Genomic DNA, 22,536 nt, shown 5'->3' with positions numbered 1-22,536 from the left:
AAGTTGGAAGAAGCGAAGGGACGGTGGCCCGAAGAATTGCCCCAAGTCCTTTGGGGATATAGGACCACAGCTCGAACCTCAACAGGGCATACCCCGTTCTCTCTAGCATACGGTTGCGAGGCAATGTTGCCCATCGATTTCGAAATCCCAACGATCTGAACTCATATTTATGATCAAAGTTCAAACCACACTCAGCTCGAGGAAACCTTAGACTTGATTGAAGAAAAGAGAGAAGAGGCTCAGCTGAGAAACGCTGCTTACCAGCAAAAAACTACAAGGTATTTCAACAAGAGGGTTCGAGATCGAAAGTTCGGAATGGGAGATCTGGTGTTGAGACGCGTATTCTTGGCAACACGAGATCCAGCAGCTGGAGTGCTCAGGCCGAATTGGGAAGGACCATACCAGATAGAGTCAATCATCCGTCCCGGTGTGTACAAACTTGCGAGATTGGACCGGAGCCTGGTACCGCGAGCATGGAATGGCGAACACCTTAGACCTTACTATCAGTAGTGTAGGAAAAGTGTTGCCTATAACCATGATTTTCTATCTGTATTAGTTTGTTTGCTTTTGAATTCCATCAAATAAAGATCTATTTCGTTCAATATATTATCTCTTTTTATTTTTGCAATCTCTCTTAATTTAATAACCTATGGTCACACTCATAGGATATTAAGGGGACATCGTTGGTATATATACCATCAGCTTAAAAAATAAAAAAAATACATAAAAGTATTTGGATATAACCAAATACGCGAGCTTAGATAGTTCGGACATAACCGAATTATCAAAAACATAAAAGTATGTGGATATAACCAGATACGCGAGCTTAGATAGTTCGGACATAACCGAATTATGAAATACATAAAAGTATTTGGATATAACCAGATACGCGAGCTTAGATAGTTCGGACATAACCGAATTATCAAAAAACATAAAGTATTTGGATATAACCAGATACGCGAGCTTAGATAGTTCGGACATAACCGAATTATCAAAAACATAAAGTATTTGGATATAACCAGATACGCGAGCTTAGATAGTTCGGACATAACCGAATTATCAAAAACAGAAAACGTTTGGAGTTAACCAGATGTGCAAACTTAACAAGTTTGGAACAAACCAGCCAAAAAACTAATCGACGATAAGTAGGAACCTAAACCTACTTCGGGATAAGTCGAGATCAAGGCTGGAATATCTTAAAGAAAAATAGTTTCGAACTCTTAACCTTGGAGTAAAAACCGAGGACGAGGAAAAATAACTAAGCAAAAAAGATATAACCAAACCATTCACATTACATACCATATAAGTACTTTCGGGTTCATGGTTAAAGTAATATCCGACTTTGATGAATAACGAGGTCGGAAGCGGATAATTTGAACAAACTATGCATGAATGCATCGAGTTTCGAGCCTAAATCCACACTATGTTTGTATGAATAAATAAACATAAATGATTCATCAATATAAAATGTGCAAAATATTTCGAGCTGAGAAATGTAAAGCATAAAAGAAATTGTATCAACCCCGTGGGCATAAATTAAAATAATTACAAAGATAAGGGGACGCAGCCCCAATAAATGATTTCCTCGAAATCAGATTTAAGAAGGAGGAGTCTCCTTGGCCTTCTCAGTATCAGCAGCACCGGACTCCTCAGGACGAATAGCATGACTATCCTTCTGGGCACCCTCCGAAGCGACCTCTCGAGCAGCCTCTTCCTTCTCAAGCCGGGCATTCCACCTGTCAAGAAGTGTCGCCTCGTGAGGACCTAAGAAGCTGGTATCCAGGTCTTCGTTGTTGGCCCACATTCGGTACATGGCCGAGTCAACCGCCTGGTCCTTCTTCTCTTTGTACTCAGCAAGGAGACGAGCTTTTTCATCCTCCATAATGTCAAAGGTGGCAGCCTTTTCATCTTCGAGCTTCTTGTTGGTCTCCTGGAGCCGAGTGATCTCCTTCTTAAGATCCGCGAGCTCGGCATTCCCCTTCTCAAGCTCCTCGAGCTTAGCCTTCAGCTTCCCGAGCTCGGAGGCCATGCCCTTAAGTTCCTTAGCTTCTGCACCAAGCTTTGCATTGGCTGCCTTCAGATCATCACTTGCTTTGAGGTGGAGATCCTTTACCTCCTGAGCATGAGTCTTGCTCGAGTGGATCTCGTTGTTCAATTTATAGTTGAGCTGGGCAGTAAAGGCAAGAGACTGGCAAAGGAAGAAATCATCATTAGCTCCAGGTCAGTGTGATTATAACCAAGAAGTAGGACTGCAGAAGGACACTTACCGCGGCAGCGAGCTCGATACTCTTCTCATAAAGGACAGTGCAGTCTTGGGTGTCGTTCAAGCATTGCCATTGGGGAGCTTCGAGACTGCCAAAGCTCTGGCCGATTCGGGACTTAACATCCGAGACCAGCGTAGACCCATGGGACCCAGCGGCATTGTCAACAACATATGCATCCATGTGGGTAGAAACTGTCAGCTTCTGAGCTCAAGAAGCAAAAGGCTTTCTAGAAGGTGGACCAAGTGCGATCGAACCACTGCAGGAAGTTGGGGCTTGGTCGTGTTAGAGGCATCGACCTCCGAAGTCGATGCCACAGTTGTGGCACCGACCTGCGAAGACGGTGTTGTGATGGAGCCGGTAACAAGAGGAGCTGGGGGAGGAGGTGTCTTCTCGGTCCTTTTGGGAACTTTGGCGGACCGGTCCACCTTTCGCGATGGTGCCCTAGGACGCTTGGTCCTTTTGGCACCACCGCTCTCGATGATATTGTCAAGGTCGGAGTCCATGGCACCTGCACAGTTCCAATCGGAGTTAGACATAATGATAATAAGCTTGGAAAATATAAAAAAAAAAAACCAAGTAAAGAAAAGACCTAACTGGAACTCTTCCCCGAACTAGAGCTCGGGGACCATGAAATTCCCCCATCTTCAGAAGAAGCAGGGGGAGTACCTTCCCTATAGGTGGGTTACAACCTCGAAAGGTCCCTATAATCGTTGGTCCCGTATTGGACAGCTATCCTGTTCCACACCTCGTCCAAAGTATACATGGTGTCATACTTCCCGAGCCCACTATCAAACCTATGAACACAGTCGTCTACCCAACTCCATATGTAGAAGTGGTATCCATCATATGGGCATGAGACTAACCTATTGGGTTTATGCTTTAGTAAGGTGGGGGACCACATTCTCGAGGTAAGGAGGGCTTTACCTTCATCCGAATCTGAGCTCAAGGCTTCATCATTAGCCTCATTCCCCGACGGCGAACTCCTTATGCGAACTGGAAGTGGGGGCCTCACCTCTCTCCTCGGAGGGAGGACGCTTGTGGGCAAAGGCACCTGCTCCCAGTGTTCATACTTTTTATTGGACCAGTCAGAGGTGGACTGGCCCTTCCCCAAAAGTCCGCACTTTCGGAGCTTATCCTCATGTAAAAGGTACAGGAGAGACCTCCTACCATGAGGGAGTTGGAGCAGGGTCTCCTTATGTCCCTTCATTGCCTTGTCAGGAGAGGGACGCTGAAAATTGGCTAAAAAGCAAGACACATTTCAACTAAGTACGGATCTAACAGCTAAAATCCCGAGCACAGAGATAACGAAAACTGGAATACTTACGAATCCGCCTGAACGAGTAGTGTCGAGACGGGGACAGACCGTCTGTCCAGAAGAAGGCTATTTTGAAATCAGGTGGATGATTGGGGAGATCTTCAAAGACATTCTTCTCTTTGGGATAGCTCGAAAGATAGTAAAAGCCATCTCCTCTCCGAGCTCGGGAGGGGATGCTTTTCAGACAAAAGAGATATAAAATCTCCTGAGGCAAAGGCCCTTCCCACTCCAGCTCGTGGTAAAGCGACCTCAGGGCAGACAGCACCCTGTAAGAATTGGTGTTGAGCTAGAACGGAGCCAACCCAACAAAATCCGTGAAGTCCTTGAAAAAAGACTTCAAAGGCAACAGTGCCCCCGCCCTCATGTGTTCCTGGCTTCATGCCGCGTATTTCAGCTTGGCGTCACGGTCCCCGGGGGCGAAACAGCTTCGATCGTGGGCGGCCGGAGCTCGACACTTCAAAGAACCTGACAAGCTGAGTCCATGGAAGGCCAAGATGTCAGTTATCTGACTAGTCGAGGTAATCGAGCTCCAATAGTGCTCGGCCTCGAACATTTCTTTCCTCGGCTGCGAGGACGAAGGCTCCCCCATTAGTGAAAATTGAAGTTCTCCTGGACTATACGCGACAGTGACCTTTAATGCGGGGTCGAGGGGAATCGGCCTAGGCCCTGAGTTGGACTCTGGATAAAGGGCCTCCCGAAGAGTTCTCCTCTTCTTCTCTATAACCTCGTCTATTTGACGGCGATAATGAGCTCGGATATCCTCCTGCTCGCGCGCAAGCTCGTACTCCCGAATTCGGCGTTGATTCCGAGCGAACAGCGACTCCGGGCTCGGGGTTTTTGGCGAGTAAGGGATTGCCAGCAACGACCCCCACCGTTTTTCCAGATTCTGTGACATCTAGCGAGAAAGAAAAAATGGTGAGGGCCATGCATGCAAGAATTACGAGCTCGATATAGCAAGCTCGGAGTTTAGGAACAAAACGAGCTCGATACTAAAACCCTATAAAAAAAGTCAGAACGTGTATTCTACGGGAAAAAGGAGGAGAGTGGACATAACTTTTTGAAAATCCCAAAGTATCAGGGAAAAAAGGTGGCGGTTATTCAAGAAAGGTAACATGGGGTATCGTGCATTCTTTAAAAACCAAGATTTTGTACCCAAATATCTTGGTGTGCAAGATACGTCTTTTAAATTTTGAAAACCCAAAAATGAAGAAACCATGTTTGGGTTTGTTCTACACAAAAAATTGGATTTGAAACCAGAGATTCAATACCTAGTATGGGAACGTAAATGTAGAAGCCTATTGATCAAAAATTTCCTAGCATATAATACTAAGGAAATATATCAGCGCATTCCCAGAAATAACAAGAACACTATGGACAGAAACTGGCATAAGGGAAAATAAAAATTGCACACTTACACAATAATGGCAATTGCAGAGAGATCGTTGACTGAAGGAGAGGCTACAAATATGAGCTCACGGACTCGAACAAACCGGAGGTTCTTTGTTTTTTCGGCTGAGAAAACATGCACGAGAAAGAGGTTCTCTGGGATGGCCTCTGGCTTCGTCCTTTCCTTTTCTTTATTTTTGATGCGTGTAAAATGAGAGGAAGAAGAAGACCTTGAACATATAAAGGAAGAAAGGTGATAAAGAGGATTAATCTGGGCCATTGGCTAGAATCCTCATAAAATCCAACGGTCAGGGGTCAATGACAAGATGGTGCCGAAAAGGTGGCAGACGAATGATCGTGGGCATGTTTCCAAGGTACTCAAGTGTCGTAGATGAGCAATACCCAACTAACGTGTGTCCATTTTCAAGTGTATGACGGTACGGTTCCCGGAGAAAGTAGTTCAAAAGTTTCCTTCTCTTAGGATTCGAACAAATACTTTTGAGGGGGCAAGAGGTTATACCCAGATTTCGAACCATGTTATATGCAACCTCGAAAGCTGGATTCGCAACGAATGGACTCGTAAAGTTTGAAGTATGCTCCAGGACTAAATATCGAGCCTACAAGACTGAGACGACCTCGAATGTGGTGACCTCGAAATATTCACGATCTCGAAGGGTAGCTCCGAGACGCATCTATCCTCAGGAAAGACCTCGGATCAAGGGTTCCGAGCCTAACACACGTACGATCTCGAAAGCCATGTGATCTCGGGAGATGTCATTAGCTCGAAAGCTGATGAGAAACCTGGTCGAGTAAGGGCTTGGAGATATATGATAATGACCTTGAATATCTACAAGTGTTGTATATAAGGGACGTGTTCTGCATTTATTATTGTAAATCCCATAAAATCATGGGATATTATTTGATTAGTTATACGCCCCCTGGTCTTCAGGGGACGTTTCCTTTTATATCGGATTACAGGCATTTAAAGCCATTTAAGTTATTTACACAAAAAGAGTAACTACCCAAAATATGTGGGATAGTATTCTGCATCCATCTCTATAAATAGAGAGGTCATGCACCATTGTAAAGGACCGAAATTCTGAACCTTGAGAGAAAACTCTGAAGAATTCATGCTTAAGAATTTTCAGAGATAATCTTGAGTTTAATAACAGAGACTCGTGGACTAGGCAGATTTAACTGCTGAACCACGTAAAAAATTGTGTTGTGTATTGTCATATTTTAATTGGCCATTACTAGTTATTGTTTACGTGCTCTTCTTTCACTATTGACGAAAAACGGCGTCAACAGATCTCATAAGTCCCACAGGAATAACCGGTCTAAACTAAGTCATTCTGTCAGAACCACCACTCTGAGTTCTGCGCCTTCAGGGTGAAACCATCAGAATGCTCAGCCCACTAATCATCACAAGGGTCATCATCAGCCTGTCAATCGTTTGGTCAAGATTGCAACCCCAAGCTCTATGCCTTCTTCACAGATTCACAGAAATGCCCATAACAACTCGCGAGGAGGGGCAGGGACAGGCTCACGAAGGAAAAATGCTCCAGAAAATCCCTATGTGCCACGGTTAAAATCCCATGCACAGAGAATTAGGGACATTGGGATAGAACCAAGGCGGGCTAATTTAGTCCATCCTAATGGAACGAGGATAGCCTCGCCGATAAGGCTTCCTCCGTCACCTGTAGGACATCCAACACCACCTCACCCTCAACAAGATGTTCCAGCTCGTGGGAACAATAGGAGAAATCCTCACCCATCCCTAAATACTTACGCCCCACAACCGCGTGCTGAGAATCCAGGTCCTCGATCTCAACCGTGAGCAGTAAGTTTTCGCAAATAGAAGTTATTGGATGGAGAGCCAACATGGAGGAAGGTCTGAGAGTGGCCTGAGGAATCACTCTAGTTCAACACAATGTCCTCGTTATGATCCACAACCTGACCTGCACGATCATTTAAACTCACAGAGAAGGTATCTAGCTCGGGATGAGGATGTTAGCTATACTCTGCATGAGGGAGGTCCGTCCATTGTACGTGACAATGGGAATGTCCCACATAACCAAGCTTGAACTTGGAGGGACAACAACCCTTCAAACGTGTACAATAGGATGGGAGCTATTGAACAGCCCCCAGCTAACCTAGGAACCAGGGACCAAAACCCTGAAAGACTGCCTCTGATGGAAGAGAAAATGAAAAGACTCTTATCTGGGAAGGGAAAGGACGATTGCGACTCTGATGAGGAGCTCGAACCTTTTTCTCCAAAAATTGCACCGGCAACATATCCTATTGGCTTTAGGATGCCGCACATGCCGATGTTTAATGGAAACACAGATCCGTCTTATCACCTCGGAATGTTTAACACCATGATGATGGCCCACAATGTTGGACTCGATCTAAGATGTATCTTGTTCCCTACAATGTTGGTCGAACCTGCCAGGCAGTGGTTTAAACAATACAAGAAGCATTCGATATGCTCGTGGAAGAAATTTTCCTCCGAGTTTAAAAGAGCATTTCGAGCCTTGCAGGCAACTCATGTTGAAGCTGATTCATTTGCCAACGTAAAGCAACAACCTGGCGAGACACTGAAAGCGTACTTGAGTCGATTTTCCAATGTTGCTGCACGAGCTAGGGACGTTGATGACAACTCTACGTTCATGGAAATGAGAACGGGAAGGGGGGCACCTGTTGCAAGAACTCCAAAGAAAATGGGTTAAAAGCATGGACGAATTTATGGCCCGAGCTCAGGAATGGATAAACCTAGAGGAGGCACGGGCTTTTGTCACGGGAATCAGCCAGACCCCTGTCCAACCCACTGGAGCAGTAATGGATGTTGTAGCTACGACTCAAGATGTTACCCAGAATAACCAAGAGGGGAATAACAAAAGGAAGGGGAATGGTGAGGGTGACCAGAACGGGATGAAGAAGAACAAGTTTGTGGAGAAGTTCAAGCCCATTTACACCACCTATACTGACCTAACAGACACCCGAGAGCGTATCTTTCTAGAAAATTCAAACCGCCTCCCATGGGAGAAGGCAGAACCTTTAAGGCACCAAAGGGCAAAGAGAGATCCTTCAAAATTTTGCTGATTGGAAAAACAACCAATCATTTTTACGGAAGAGGATACTAGCCATGTCCAATTCCTACTCAATGATCCGCTGGTGGTAACTGTGCAGCTCACCAACAAAAGGGTACGGAGAATAATGGTGGATAACAGGAATTCCATAAATTTACTTTTTAGTTCCACCCTAAAAAAATGGGATTGTTCATATTCGATTTGAAGGCGACCTCAATGACTCTGTACGAGTTTTCAGGTGAAGGAATAGCGGCCATAGGGACAATCGAACTAGTGGTGACACTAGGATAAGAGTAAAAAATTGTCTCCAAAATACTCGAGTTCATAGTAATCGATTGTCCGGCCGCATACAATGCGATTTTGGGCTGACCCGCGCTAATGGCATTCAAAGTCGTAACTTTGATCCAACACCTGGCAATGAAATTCCCCTCAACTTCAGGGATATGCATAGTCAGAGGGGACCAGCTCGCTGCCAGAGAATGCTATAGAAATTCTATGAAGGGAAAGTCAAAACCTGGACAGCAAGCAATGGTCATAAGTGAGGGAGGTGAGGAGTCCGAGGAAATAGAAGTCACTCGTGGGACGGAAGAACCTCAAGAAGAAGGTGGTGAGTTCGCCCAATGCGATGACATAGATTCGCGGGTAGGCGAAGAAAGGTCTAAGCTCAAATCCATAAAAGAGATTGAGGAGTAAACATCAACCTGAAAGAATCTTCAAGGGTTGTCAAAATTGGGAAAAATCTTGAAGACAAAAGAAAGAAGGAGCTAGTCGATTTTTTATGGAAGAACCTGGATGTCTTCGCCTGGTCGCATGAGGATATGGTGGGAATCAATCCGAGTATAATAATTCACACCTTAAACTTGGACAAGAGCGTGCCTGCAAAATCCCAAAAATGGAGGCTTTTGGGGACAGTGCGAGTTGAAGCAATAGAAGAAGTAGCTAACCTACTGAAATGCAGGTTTATCAGGGAAGCAAAATACCTAATCTGGATTGCTAAGCACGTGCTGGTTTTGAAGCCAAATGAAAAGTGGAGAACCTGTATCGACTTCTCTAATCTCAACAAGGCTTGTCATAAAGACTGTTACCCACTACTAAGGATTGACCAGTTGGTAGATGCCACAGCAGGTCACGAGCTCATGTATTTCATGGACGTGTATTATGGATATAACCAGATCGCGATGAACCCTGCGGACTAAGAGCATACCGATTTCATGACCGAACATAACGTATGTTGTTACAAAGTTATGCCATTCGGACTGAAAACTGTCGGGGCTACATACCAACTGTTGGTCAACAAAATGTTCGCTAACCAGATCGGGAGAAACATGGAGGTGTATGTCGATGACATGCCTGTCAAGTCGAAGACTGCCAATAACCATGTATCCAACCTGGAAGAATGTTTTGGTATCTTGAGAAAGTATGACATGAAGGTAAATCCACAAAAATGCACTTTTGGGGAGGCATCTAGAAATTTTCTAAGGTTCTAGTCAACACAAGGGGGATAGAGGCGAATTCGGAAAAAATCAAGTCGTTGTTAGAAATGTCTTCACCCAGGCCGCGTAAGGAATTTCAAAGCCTAACTAGAAGGGTGGCGGCTCTAAATCGATTCATTTTAAAATCCACTGACAAGTGTTTGCCGTTTTACAACATGCTCAGGGGAAACAATTTAATTGGATCAAAGAATGTGAACAGGCATTTCACGATCTGAAAAGGCATTTAGCTGAACCCCCTGTACTATCCAAATCGACATCTAGAGAATCTCTATTTCTTTACCTGGTCATGACAAAAAATGCAGTTAGTGTTGTGTTAGTTCAAGAAGAAGACCAAACGCAGAAACTAGTATATTACGTAAGCAAGAGGCTTCTCGGAGCTAAATCACGGTACCCACTAATAAAGAAGCTGACATTTTGTCTAAATTTGGCTTCTAGAAAGCTCAGGCCATATTTCCAGTCCCATTCTATTAATGTCTTCACCGACCACCCTTTAAGGCAGGTATTGCAAAAGCCTGAAACATCAGGACATCTCTTAAAATGGGCCATCGAACTTAGCCAATTCAAGATATTATACATGCCATGAACAACAATCAAAAGTCAAGCCCTTGCTAATTTTATGGCTGAGTGCATTATTTTTCAGGTTGAGCTCATAAGGGAGCCAGTGTAGGAATTATGGAAGATCTTCGTTGATGGATCATCAAACAAGAACGGATCGAGAGCTAGGATAATCTTAATCTCGCCTGAAGGACATCGGTTCTATACAGCTCTTAGATTCGGGTTTGAAGCAGAGTATGAGGCCTTATTGACAGGGCTAAGGGTGGCGAAAGAGATGAAGGCGAAAGCCATCCTGGCTATAGTGATTCCCAGCTCATGGTAAATCAGATATTGGGAGAGTATCAAGATTGAGGCATCAAGATGGCGACTTACCTAGCTGAGGTAAAGGGGGAGTTGTCTGAATTCGAGTTTAGCTCTATTGAACAAATACCCCGCGAGTAGAACTATAACGGTGATGCTCTGGCTTTACTTGCTACCACCAAAGAGGCTAAAACCTTGAATGTAGTTCTGGTGGAGTTCTTGGAAAACCCAAGTGTAACGAGAGAAACGGTGGAGGTCGGAATGATTGACATAAGACTGACTTGAATGACTCCTATAGTGGAATATCTCCCAACTGGAAAGATACCTGATGACAGGAAAGACACAAGCAAATTGCTTTATCAAGCTCCACTGTATGTAATAGTTGAGGGAATCCTATATCGGCGAGGTCATTCATTGCCCCTCCTGCGGTGTGTTCTACCCGAAGAAGCCAAAACCATCTTACAAGAAATACATGAAGGTTTTTGTGGAGATCACAGTGGGGGGAAAAACCTAGCACTGAAGGCACTGAGGCAGGGTTATTTCTGGCCCACTTTAATGAAGGACTCGATCTCATATGTTTAAAAGTGTGAAAAATGCCAGTGTTTCACCATAGTTTCCTTAGCGACTCCAGTTGAGCTAACCATGATTTTGTCCCCTTGGCCATTTGCAGCATGGGGAATCGACCTTATAGGTTCCCTACCTATGGGAAAGGGAGGAGTTCGGTACGCAGTAGTGGCAATCGATTACTTCACGAAGTGGGTAAAGGGTGAATGTCTGGCAACCATCACCTCAAAGAGAGTCCTAGACTTCGTTGTTAAGAATATCGTATGTCGATTTAGACTTCTTAAAAAGATTGTGTTAGACAAAAAATCACAGTTCGATAGTGATCTCTTCGCAGAATTTTGTGAAAGATACGTCATAACGAAGAGTTTCTCGTCAGTAGCATACCCACAAGCCAATGGGTAGGTTGAGGCTGTAAATAAGACCCTCAAGACGAGCCTGAAGAAAAGGTTGGATGAAGCCAAAGGATTATGGCTCGAGCAGCTCCCACAAGCACTTTGGGCCTACCAAACTTCACATAGGATGTCCACAGGACATACTCCTTTTTCGCTAACCTTCAGAAGCAAGGCCATGCTTCCAATTGAAGCAATGGTGGTTACTCACAGAAAAAGGACATTTGATCAAGATCAAAACAATGAGCTACTTAGTGCGTCCCTCGATCTGATCGAAGAAAGATGTGAGGCATCACAATTACAGCTCACCCATTATCAACAAAAGATCACTCGATATTTCAATTCAAAAGTCAAGAGACGCAGACTCGGATTGGGTTATCTGGTTCTCTGAAGGGTCTTTTTGGCGAATAAAGATCCCAAGGATGGTGTGTTAGGTCTGAATTGGGAAGGACTGTATTAGATTATAGAGGTCCTACGTGAAGGAACTTTTAAGCTAGCCCGACTAAATGGGGAAATAGTCCCACGGACCTGGAATGCTCTTTATTTGAAAAAGTATTATCATTAATGTAAGGCTTATTTATAAAAGCCATTTCAATTCAATAACTGATGGATTATTAAATAACCACTTATTTGTTTTATTATTACGAGCTCGTGTTCTCACATTGTAAAAGCATCCAAGAACGTTTATACGTTCTGGTTACTTGGGGGGCACATAACCGAGGAGAGTTTTTGAGAAAATTATTAAGCTTACTAGGATAAAGATTAAAAACTTAGAAGCTTGGAGAAATTGATTATTCAACAGCTTTTTAAAGGTCAAGTTTTCAACACGAACTAAGTATAAGAAATCATTAAAAACCCTGGATATAACCAGGTTCGAGGCCTGATTCTTATCAGGTACAATGCTATTAAGTTTATTAAAAACCCTATATACTAGGATTGAGGCCTGATTCTTAACAAGTACGATGCTATTAAGTTTATTAAAAGCTGATAACTCTATGATTTAGAGTTATTTTTATGATCTTTGAGCTTGTTTTTAAGTTGAAAAGAGTAATGAAAGTGTGTTTACTGTGAATTTGTTTAATTTTTACCCTTTTGTTCTAGGTAGCGAGTCCATATTAAGAGTCGGTAATTTGATGTATTATTTGTAAATATTTTATGTAAATTTCTGTTCTGTGTTGTTTAGGAAAGGAAACTTAAAAATGCCAAAGGGAATTAAAGGGAGCAGAAGGAAAGCGGGGACTGAAAGGGGAGCATTGCTGTTCCGATGTTGTAGTCCAATCGCATAGCAATCCTGGGGAGAAGGCAGGTGACGTGGACAAAAGCCAGCTGCATTTATTTACTAATCTCAGCGCCTATGTGGCACCCATTTTAAGAAGTAAGTCAGCTGGCTGAGGTGGCAAGAGAGGGACCAAAGAAGGAAATAAGATTTCTAATTAGGGTAAGGAGAGTACCCTAAAAGAAAAGGACAGCCGAAATAGAAGGGTGGAGGACACAGTACGTGGATGACTATCATTTTCAGCAAGAAGAGTACAGAGAAAAAAAAGAGAGAAAAACAGAGAGATACACAGAAGGGAAGATCAAAGAAGCTCACGGCTAGGAAGGAAGAGGGTTTTAGCACAAGACTTTACTACTCTCTATTTCTTCTACATTCCCTCTTTTGTAGTGTATACTCTTATTTAGATTAATCTGTGAACTGTTGTTACCATGGATGAACTATTTTTACATGGGATTGTAATTTTCAGTTTAGTCATGAACTAATCATTTTGAGATTTGGATGGCTATGAACCCTATGTTATGACTTATTAATGAAATGCATGAGTTTAGTAATTTGCCTTTGTTCATTCAAGTGAGATGAATGTTAAATGATTGTTAATTACTGGCCATGACTAACAATTTAATTAGCTAGATCTGATTTTGGGAAGAATCTATCTAGTGGAGTTAACTTGAATGATACAAGAGGAATACCATGTTTAGGTAGTTCTTAGTGAGTGAAATAGGAATATTTTGCTACCTTGTATAACCTGAGATTTGGTGTGTAATTGCTTGTTTTACAACCTGGTTTGATATAGGAATGTATTGAATTACGTTGTGGAATTACGTCAGTGGGTTTTGGAAAAATCTCACTGGCTTATTTAGAAATCTGTTAACTCTGTGCATAATTGCTGAACAATTGCTATAACAACTGGGCAGATCAACATAGGGGGAAATAGCCATTCAGATCCATTAGTCCATAGACACTTTTCTCGAATTAAATTTTGCTGACATCTTAGCTATATTTTATTTAGAATTAATTGCAACCATTTAATTTCAGATCCATATTACATTCATTCTCATAATTCCTTTTTCTTTTACTTTTAAATTGTTATTTAGTTGGTTTTGCATTTGCTTAATTTGAAATCCTTGTGGAGACGATACTCACTTACTACTATATTACTCGTTGCTGACTGTGTATACTTGCACATTTTAATTGCTTAAATTTACGCAACAAGTTTTTGGCGCCGTTGCCGGGGATTTAAAATTAAGCACAACAAAAATCCTTCTAACTCTTTCTTCTATCCTCCTCATTTTGTAGTGTATCTTCTTATTATCTAATTTGTGAACTGAGTATTATGGATGATTTCATTTCAGCTAGTTTTGTAATCTTGATTTCAGACATGAACTAATTTCCTTAAGATTTGGGTGGCTATGAACCCTATATGATGAAGTATTGATTCAATGCATGAGTTTAGTAATCTTGCCATTGTTCATTTAAGTGTAATTAATGCTCAATGATTGTTGTTTACTGGCCATAACTAACAATTAACTAGCTAGATCTGATTTTGGAAAGAATTTGTCTAGCTAAATCCACTTAAATGATGCAAGAGAAATACCATTTTAGGTAAATCTTAGTAGTAAAATAGGAATGTTTTGCTACCTTGTATAACCTGAGATTTGGTGATTTAATGACTGTTTTGCAACCTGATTTAATATAGGAATATGTTGAATTGAGTTGTGAAAGTATATCAGTGGGTTTTGGAAAAAGCTTACTGGTCTCTTGTGAAATTGGGTAACTCTGTGCTTGATTGCTGAACCATTGCTATAACAACTGGGCAATTTATACAGGGGAAATAGCCATCCAGATCTAATTGTTCACATAGATCTTCTCTGAATTAATTTTTTCTGAGTTCTTCATTTTATTTTAATTGAAATTACGTATACCCATTAAATTTCAGATTCATATTCCAATCATGTTCTTAATTTTGTTATCTTATTTTTAAATTGTTCTTTAGTTGATTTTGCAATTATTTAGTTTAAAATCCCTGTGGAGACGATACTCATTTACTACTATATTACTCGTTGCCGACTGTGTATACTTGCACATTTTAATTGCTTAAATTTGCGCAACAAGTTTTTGGCGCCGTTGCCGGGGATTTAAAATTAAATTATGTTTTATCAACTAATTTGCAATTTATTTCTGTTGTTTTTAAATCTGTTTGTTCTGGCTGTATACTTTCAGGTCTATCTAGTGCATGAACAAACAAGACGACTTTCAACTTGCTCCTATTGACCCCGAGATCAAACGTACTTTCAGAAAAAGGAGAAAGGCTCAGAAGGCTAACAGCCGAGGCACTATGGCTGAGCATGTTGATGAAGAGGGGGATGGCCAGCAAGTTACTAATCCCATTGTTTTGGCGGATGACAGAGCCAAAGCAATACGGGAATACGCTACCCCCATGTTTAATGAGCTAAATCCAGGCATTGTGAGGCCAGAAATACAAGCACCTCAATTCGAGCTCAAGCCAGTGATGTTCCAAATGCTCCAAACCGTGGGGCAGTTCAGCGGAATGCCAATGGAGGATCCTCATCTCCACCTCCGTTCATTCTTGGAGGTGAGCGATTCCTTTAAGCTTCAAGGAGTGAGTGAAGAAGCATTAAGGTTGAAGCTATTTCCATTCTAGTTAAGAGACCGAGCTAGATCATGGCTCAACACTTTGCCTCCTGATTCCGTCACAAATTGGAATGATCTAGCTGAGAAATTTCTACGAAAATATTTCCCTCCCACCAGAAATGCAAAATTCAGAAGTGAAATTATGTCTTTCCAGCAGCTTGAAGATGAATCTACCAATGATGCGTGGGAGAGATTTAAAGAGCTTTTGCCGAAGTGTCCACACCACGGCATCCCGCACTGTATACAGATGGAGACCTTCTATAATGGCCTCAATGCAGCTTCTAGAATGGTGTTAGATGCCTCAGCCAATGGTGCTATCTTGTCCAAGTCCTATAATGAAGCATTCAAAATTTTGGAGAGAATTGTAAGCAACAATTATCAATGGTCCAACACGAGAGCTCCGACAAGTAGGAAAGTGGCAGGGGTTCTTGAAGTAGATGCCTTAACGGCTTTGACAACTCAAATGGCATCAATGACCAATATTTTGAAAAATCTGAGTTTGGGAGGCAACATTCAGCTAGCTGCCGCTATTCAAAGTGGAGACATTTCCTGTGTGTATTGTGGAGATGGGCATATGTTTGAAAACTACCCTTCCAACCCAGCTGCAGTTTGTTATGTGGGTAACCAGAATTACAACTGCAACAATAGCCCATACTCAAATTCGTATAATCCAGCTTGGAGGCAGCATCCGAATCTGTCTTGGGGGGGGTCAAGTTCCAGCGGAGCACCAGCACAAGGGAAACAATCATTTCCGCCAGGTTTTTCTCAACAACCAAGGGCTCAGCAACCTCACCAATCTCAAGGCTCTCAATCTAGTTCTTTGGAGAGTTTAATGAGGGATTATATGGCAAATAATGATGCGGTGATTCAGAGCCAAGCAGAGTCTCTTCGTAACCTGGAAATGCAGTTTGGGCAACTGGCTAATGATCTGAAAAATAGGCCACAAAGTTCTTTGCCTAGTGACACTGAGAATCCGCGGAGGGATGGTAAAGAACATTGCAAAGAAATTAATTTACGAAGTGGAAAAATTCTAGAAAATGATGAGGAGAAAACAAAGGGCATTAGGGAGCCCACTTCAATCCAAACAGAGGGAGAATCTAGTCAAAAATCAGCAAGTGAAGCTATTGAAACTGGCCCAGTTGATACAGCATCGGGTTAGCAATCTGTTCCAGTAAAGACTTTGCACAAGCCGGCCCCACCATTTCCTCAGCGTTTTAGAAAACAGCAGCAATATGGGCAGTTCAGGAAGTTTCTGGATGTATTGAAACAGCTCCATATCAATATTCCTTTGGTGGAAGCATTGGAGCAAATGCCCAATTACGTTAAGTTCTTGAAAGATATTTTGACGAAGAAAAGGAGGCTGGGTGAGTTCGAAACTGTTGCTCTCATAGAAGGTTGCAGTGCTATGTTGAAAAGTAAAATCCCTCCAAAATTAAAAGATCCAGGCAGTTTTACGATCCCATGTTCTATTGGTAGAAGAGATGTGGGAAGAGCGTTATGCGATTTGGGCGCTAGTATTAATCTAATGCCTATGTCTATTTTCAAGAAGCTGGGTATTGGTGAAGCTCGGCCCACCACAGTTACATTGCAGTTAGCGGATAGATCCATGGCTCATCCGGAAGGGAAGATTGAGGACGTGTTAGTACAGGTTGACAAGTTTATATTCCCAGCCGACTTCATTATTATTGATTATGAAGCGGATCGAGAAGTACCCATTATTTTGGGGAGGTCGTTTCTTGCCACAGGACGGACGTTGATTGATGTGAAAAATGGTGAACTCACCATGAGGGTGAATGATCAACAAGTTATATTTAGTGTGTTCAAAGCCATGAAGTTTCTGGATGAAATTGAAGAATGCTCTAGTTTAAGTGTAATTGAGACACTTGTGGCTGAAACTTTCAACAAGGAAATTTGCACAGCTGATTTGGGGATGAAGATTTTTGAAGATGATGAAGATTCTAGCAGTGAAGAGGAGTCTCAAGTTACTTGGGTAGAGTCACATAAACCAGCCCGGAATTTCAACAAGTATTCTGAGTCTTTAAATCTGTCTGAAGGAAACTTTAAGCCTCCAAAACCGTCCATCCAAGAACCACCGAAGCTGGAATTAAAGCCGCTGCCCAGCCACTTGAAATATGCTTATTTGGGGGACAATGACACACTTCCAGTAATTATTTCTTCATGTTTGGAGGCTAAAGCTGAGGGTTCTTTGCTGGAATTATTGAAGAAATACAAGAAAGCAATCGGCTGGACTATGGCTGATATACAAGGTATTAGCCCAACACTGTGTATGCATAAAATTTTGCTGGAGTCTGGTTGTAGCAATTCTGTTGAGCAGCAAAGGAGGCTGAATCCAGTTATGAAGGAAGTTGTTCGAAAGGAGGTGATAAAGTGGCTGGATTACGGCATTGTCTATCCTATTTTAGACAGCTCTTGGGTTAGCCCAGTTCAGTGCGTGCCTAAAAAAGTAGGAGTTACAGTTGTGACCAATGACAACAACGAGTTGATTCCCACAAGAACGGTGACTGGTTGGAGAGTGTGTATGGATTACAGGAAGCTTAACAAAGCCACACGGAAGGATCATTTTCCGCTGCCGTTTATTGATCAAATGTTAGACCGCTTGGCTGGGAAAGAATTTTTCTGTTTTCTTGATGGTTATTCAGGTTATAACCAGATTTCCATAGCCCCGGAAGACCAGGAGAAAACCACATTTACTTGCCCCTACGGCACTTTCACCTTTAGGAGGATGCCGTTTGGCTTATGCAACGCCCCAGCCACCTTTCAAAGGTGTATGATGGCGATCTTCTCAGACATGGCAAAAAGTATATTGGAAATTTTTATGGACGACTTCTCAGTTTATGGGGAATCTTTTGACAGTTGCTTGGCCAATTTGGAGCAGGTTTTATCGAGGTGTGAAGAGACCCACTTAGTCCTCAACTCGGAAAAATGCCATTTTATGGTGAAAGAGGGCATAGTGTTGGGTCATAAAGTCTCTAATAAAGGCATTGAGGTAGACAAAGCGAAGCTGGAAGTAATTGAAAAACTACCACCACCAACAACTGTTAAAGGCATTAGAAGCTTTTTGGGACACGCTGGGTTCTATAGGCGGTTTATCAGGGATTTCTCAAAGGTGTCAAAGCCTCTTTGTTCACTGCTGGAACAAAACCGCCAGTTTGAATTTACTGCTGAGTGTCATGAAGCATTTTGAAGTTGAAAATAGCTCTAATAACTGCTCCAGTGATCGCAGCTCCCGATTGGTCCTTACCTTTTGAACTCATGTGTGACGCGAGTGATTTCGCTATTTGGGCAGTCCTTGGGCAGCGAAGAGGAAAGATTTTTCACTCAATTTATTGTGCCAGTAAGACGTTGATTGATGCTCAAATTAATTACTCAACCACTGAAAAGGAACTGCTGGCTGTTGTTTTCGCATTTGAAAAATTCAGATCTTATCTAGTGGGCACAAAGGTGATAGTGTACACTGACCATTCAGAAATTAAGTACCTAATAGCCAAGAAAGATTCCAAACCAAGACTAATTCGCTGGGTATTATTGCTGCAAGAATTTGATCTTGAAATTCACGATCGAAAGGGCACCGAGAACCAAGTGGCTGATCACTTGTCTCGGCTGGAACCAAGTATTGTCAACAAGGACGAAATGCATATACAAGACTCATTCCCAGATGAACAGCTGCTGGTTATAACCCAGGAGAATATTCCTTGGTATGCTGATGTGGTGAACTATTTGGTGAGTGGATTACAGCCCCCAGATTTAAACAAGCAGCAGCTGAAAAAGTTCTTCCACGATGTCAGATTTCACTATTGGGATGAGCCATACCTGTATAAACAATGTCCCGACCAGATAATGAGGCATTGTGTGCCTGAAAATGAAGTGTCCAGCATCTTAGAGCACTGCCACTCAGCCCCATATGGTGGCCATTTTGGTGGACAGCGGACAGCAGCTAAAGTGTTCCAATCCAGATATTATTGGCCATCCATTTTTAAAGACGCCCATGAGTTTGCTAAGAAGTGTGACCGCTGCCAGTGTGTGGGAAACATTTCAGCAAGAAACGAAATGCCTCTGAACTGCATCCTGGAAGTTGAGTTGTTTGATGTATGGGGAATTAACTTTATGGGGCCATTTCCACAGTCATTTGGAAATCTATACATCTTGGTGGCAGTAGACTATGTGTCTAAATGGGTGGAGGCAGTGGCGAGTCCCACAAATGACTCTAAAGTGGTGATGAAGTTTTTACATAAACATGTGTTCACACGTTTTGGGACTCCACGAGCTTTGATCAGTGACGAAGGAACCCATTTTGTCAACAAAATATTGGCTGCTTTGTTAGCCAAATACAGTGTCAAGCACAAGATCGCCACTTCTTACCACCCTCAAACAAACGGGCAAGCGGAAATCTCCAACAGAGAGATAAAGGGGATTTTGGAGAAGGTGGTAAATCCTAGTCGGAAGGACTAGTCACAGCGTTTAGATGACGCTTTTTGGGCGTATAGAACAGCTTTCAAAACCCCATTGGGTATGTCACCATATCGCCTAGTCTTTGGGAAGGCTTGTCATCTTCCCGTGGAATTGGAGCACAAGGCATTTTGGGCATTAAAGAAGTTGAATATGGATCTGTTAGCTGCTGGAGAAGCAAGAAAAATGCAGTTGATTGAGCTGGAAGAGATGCAGCTATTTGCCTATGAAAATGCCAAGTTGTACAAAGAAAAGACTAAGTGGTGGCATGACCAGAAAATTCAAGAGCGGGTGTTTGAGAAAGGCCAGAAAGTACTACTGTTTAACTCATGGTTGAAGCTGTTCCCTGGGAAGCTCAAGTCTCACTGGTCTGGCCCGTTTACAGTGGTTGAAGTATACCCTTTCGGAGCTGTTACAGTTCGAGAAGATCAGTCCGGGAGGGAGTTCATAGTTAATGGCAGAGGCTGAAACACTACTGGGGTGGGGAGGTCGACAGAGAAAAGACCTCCATCAGCTTGAAGGACGTTTGAAGGGAGACGCTAGGGGTTGCCATGTATTGAATGTAACACGTGGGCAACCCAGAAGAAAGAAAAAAAAATTGATTGTAAATAGACAATAAATGTAACTAAGTTCGGGGTGTAGAATTTTTTTTAATGAAATATATATATATGTAGTAAATAAAAGAAAAAACAAAAAGAAACAATATATATATACCTATATTATACATATATATATATGAACTGTTTTCCATGGAGGTACTAAGAAGTTTTTTCTGTTGGGAACAATTGAATGCAGGTGAGCAAGCAGGTTTCAAAGCTGGGAGTTGAATGAAGCACAGAGTGCGGGCAAAGAAGTTTTCTAGATTGGTGGGGGTCTACCCAGTTGTTACAGCACTCCTTTAGCATTTTGGGCAGCAATCACAAGGGCACGATGCTATGCTGTGGCAATGCTGTATCAACTGGGGATAAAAGAAAAATAAAAGGGCTGAAAAAGGGGTACAAAGGCCGAACATTGACAATGGACCCTTATATACAAAAAGCAACATAAAGGCCGAAAAAGACAAAATGAAAGCCCAATTTCCTTATTTATATAATCCACATAGAGCCCCATCTCATCATCTTCAACCCCACCATATTTGTCTCTGCCCTAGCCGCCGCCCCCACCACACCATCAACTACGCCAGCACTCCGTCGTCCCATCCCGCCATCATCACTACCAGCCACCACGACCCCAGTAAAACCCACGGCCTCTATCTCACAAACCCATGAAACCACCTCATCTGAACCACCCTCATCGACCCATCAGCCCGTTCAGACCCGCGACCCTCACACAGCCGCACCTCCACCATCTCCAACCCACGAATCCAGCCAGCATTCGAAACGGCCGAAGAATCTGCATCTCTGCCTCACCATTCCGAAGCACTCAAGGACCCATTCATCTAGCTCCTATGCACTGAACCAGAGTTCCCCTCGCCACCACCCAACACTACCCGACCCCCGGTTGCCACCTTCGTGCCCTCACCATGCCGAAAATCAAGTATTGCGCGCACAAGGCTAAAAAGAAGGCTTTCTCCGATGTCCCAAAGTTTGACTCCGAGACAGCTGAGATCAAATACCACACTTCCATATCCCAGCGTGATTTCTACATGGAGCGGGGTCTCATTGCAGAGCATACCAACTTAAGCGGTTTGCCCAATTGGGTGGCCAATATGATCCGAGATCGCCACTGGGAATCATTGTGTACACAACCCGAGCCAGCTGTGTCCAAGCTGGTCAAGGAGTTTTATGCTAATTTCTTAGCCGATAAGTGGCCCACCGAGTTCATTGTCTGAGGAGTAGAAGTCCCTTTCTCGGCCAAGGTGATCAATACCATATTCTCGTTGGAGACCGTCAAATGCCAGTTCACTCCACTCCGGGGTCATGTAGATGATGAGTTGCTTCAAGATATCATGCCTGTAACGCCCTACTACCTTAGAGCCGTTACCAAGTGAGTTTTAAGACAAAAAAGTGTGCAATGAACTCGCTAACCGAGGTTTTTAAAACAAAAGTGTGACTAATAAAAAGTTAAGGCTGTAATCTTTAAAAATGCGTCGTTTCATTAAAACTTCTAGTATTAAACATTTGGGATCCCAAAATGAGGTTTGAAAACTATTTACATCTTAAAATAAGTTTACAATTGATCAGTTATAAAAAATCATAGATTATTACAGCCATTTTCAAATAAACCCCCAACCAAAGCAGTTGGGCAGGCCAAACATGTACGCATCGCTTCACGCTCTCCGTACTCATGGTTGGTTGACTCAGTCTTTGCCCTTACCTGCAACACGGAGCACCCGTGAGCCGAAGCCCAGCAAGAAAACTCATGCAGAACATAACATATGCAAATATACAGTTAATCATATCAGATAGTCCACAGATAAACAAGTCAACCATTAGACTAAGCAAACACGGCCATGCCGCCCCAGAAGCCTTACCGAAGCCTGGGGTATCGGTTCACACCGTAAGGATAACACATGTATCCACCGGGCCCTGCCCTGACTATAGCATCTCATGTGCTAAGTGTTACTTCCGGCCCCGCTGCCGCACCCGGCCTACGCCGCTCTCGGCCCTTGCCGTTCATTTTATTATAATCACACATATAGTATAACACAACAACATTCGAACGAATAATAATTCATTTAAGTCTGCATCCTAACATGTCATGCAATATAGGGCCATGCCCGGCAATCATCTCATCATGCAACATGCAATATAGGGTCGTGCCCCGCAATCACACTATGGGCCCAT

At 42.8% G+C, this 22,536-nt stretch overlaps 1 protein-coding gene and 1 non-coding gene across 2 annotated transcripts; one reads left to right on the top strand and one right to left on the bottom strand.

Annotated features, from left to right (window-relative positions):
• Positions 1-15,407: 15,407 nt before the first annotated feature.
• On the bottom strand, positions 15,408-15,514 carry LOC133781181 (small nucleolar RNA R71). The gene has a single exon (XR_009869973.1). It is a non-coding gene; the product is annotated as a small nucleolar RNA R71 (small nucleolar RNA).
• Positions 15,515-19,813: 4,299 nt separating this feature from the next.
• LOC133779273 (uncharacterized) lies at positions 19,814-20,218 on the top strand. Its single transcript, XM_062219254.1, has one exon. The coding sequence runs from the start codon at positions 19,814-19,816 to the stop codon at positions 20,216-20,218; it is 405 nt and encodes a 134-aa protein (XP_062075238.1).
• Positions 20,219-22,536: the final 2,318 nt, after the last annotated feature.

This window comes from Humulus lupulus, chromosome 5 (genome assembly GCF_963169125.1).
Source record: "Humulus lupulus chromosome 5, drHumLupu1.1, whole genome shotgun sequence".
NCBI classification, from domain to species: domain Eukaryota; kingdom Viridiplantae; phylum Streptophyta; class Magnoliopsida; order Rosales; family Cannabaceae; genus Humulus; species Humulus lupulus.
The sequence above is the reverse complement of the archived record's forward strand: the minus strand, read 5'-3'. Positions and strand labels throughout refer to the sequence as shown.

Coding starts and splice junctions, on each gene's coding strand:
- LOC133779273 (XM_062219254.1), top strand. CDS start 19,814: ATGTCACCATATCGCCTAGTCTTTGGGAAGGCTTGTCATCTTCCCGTG.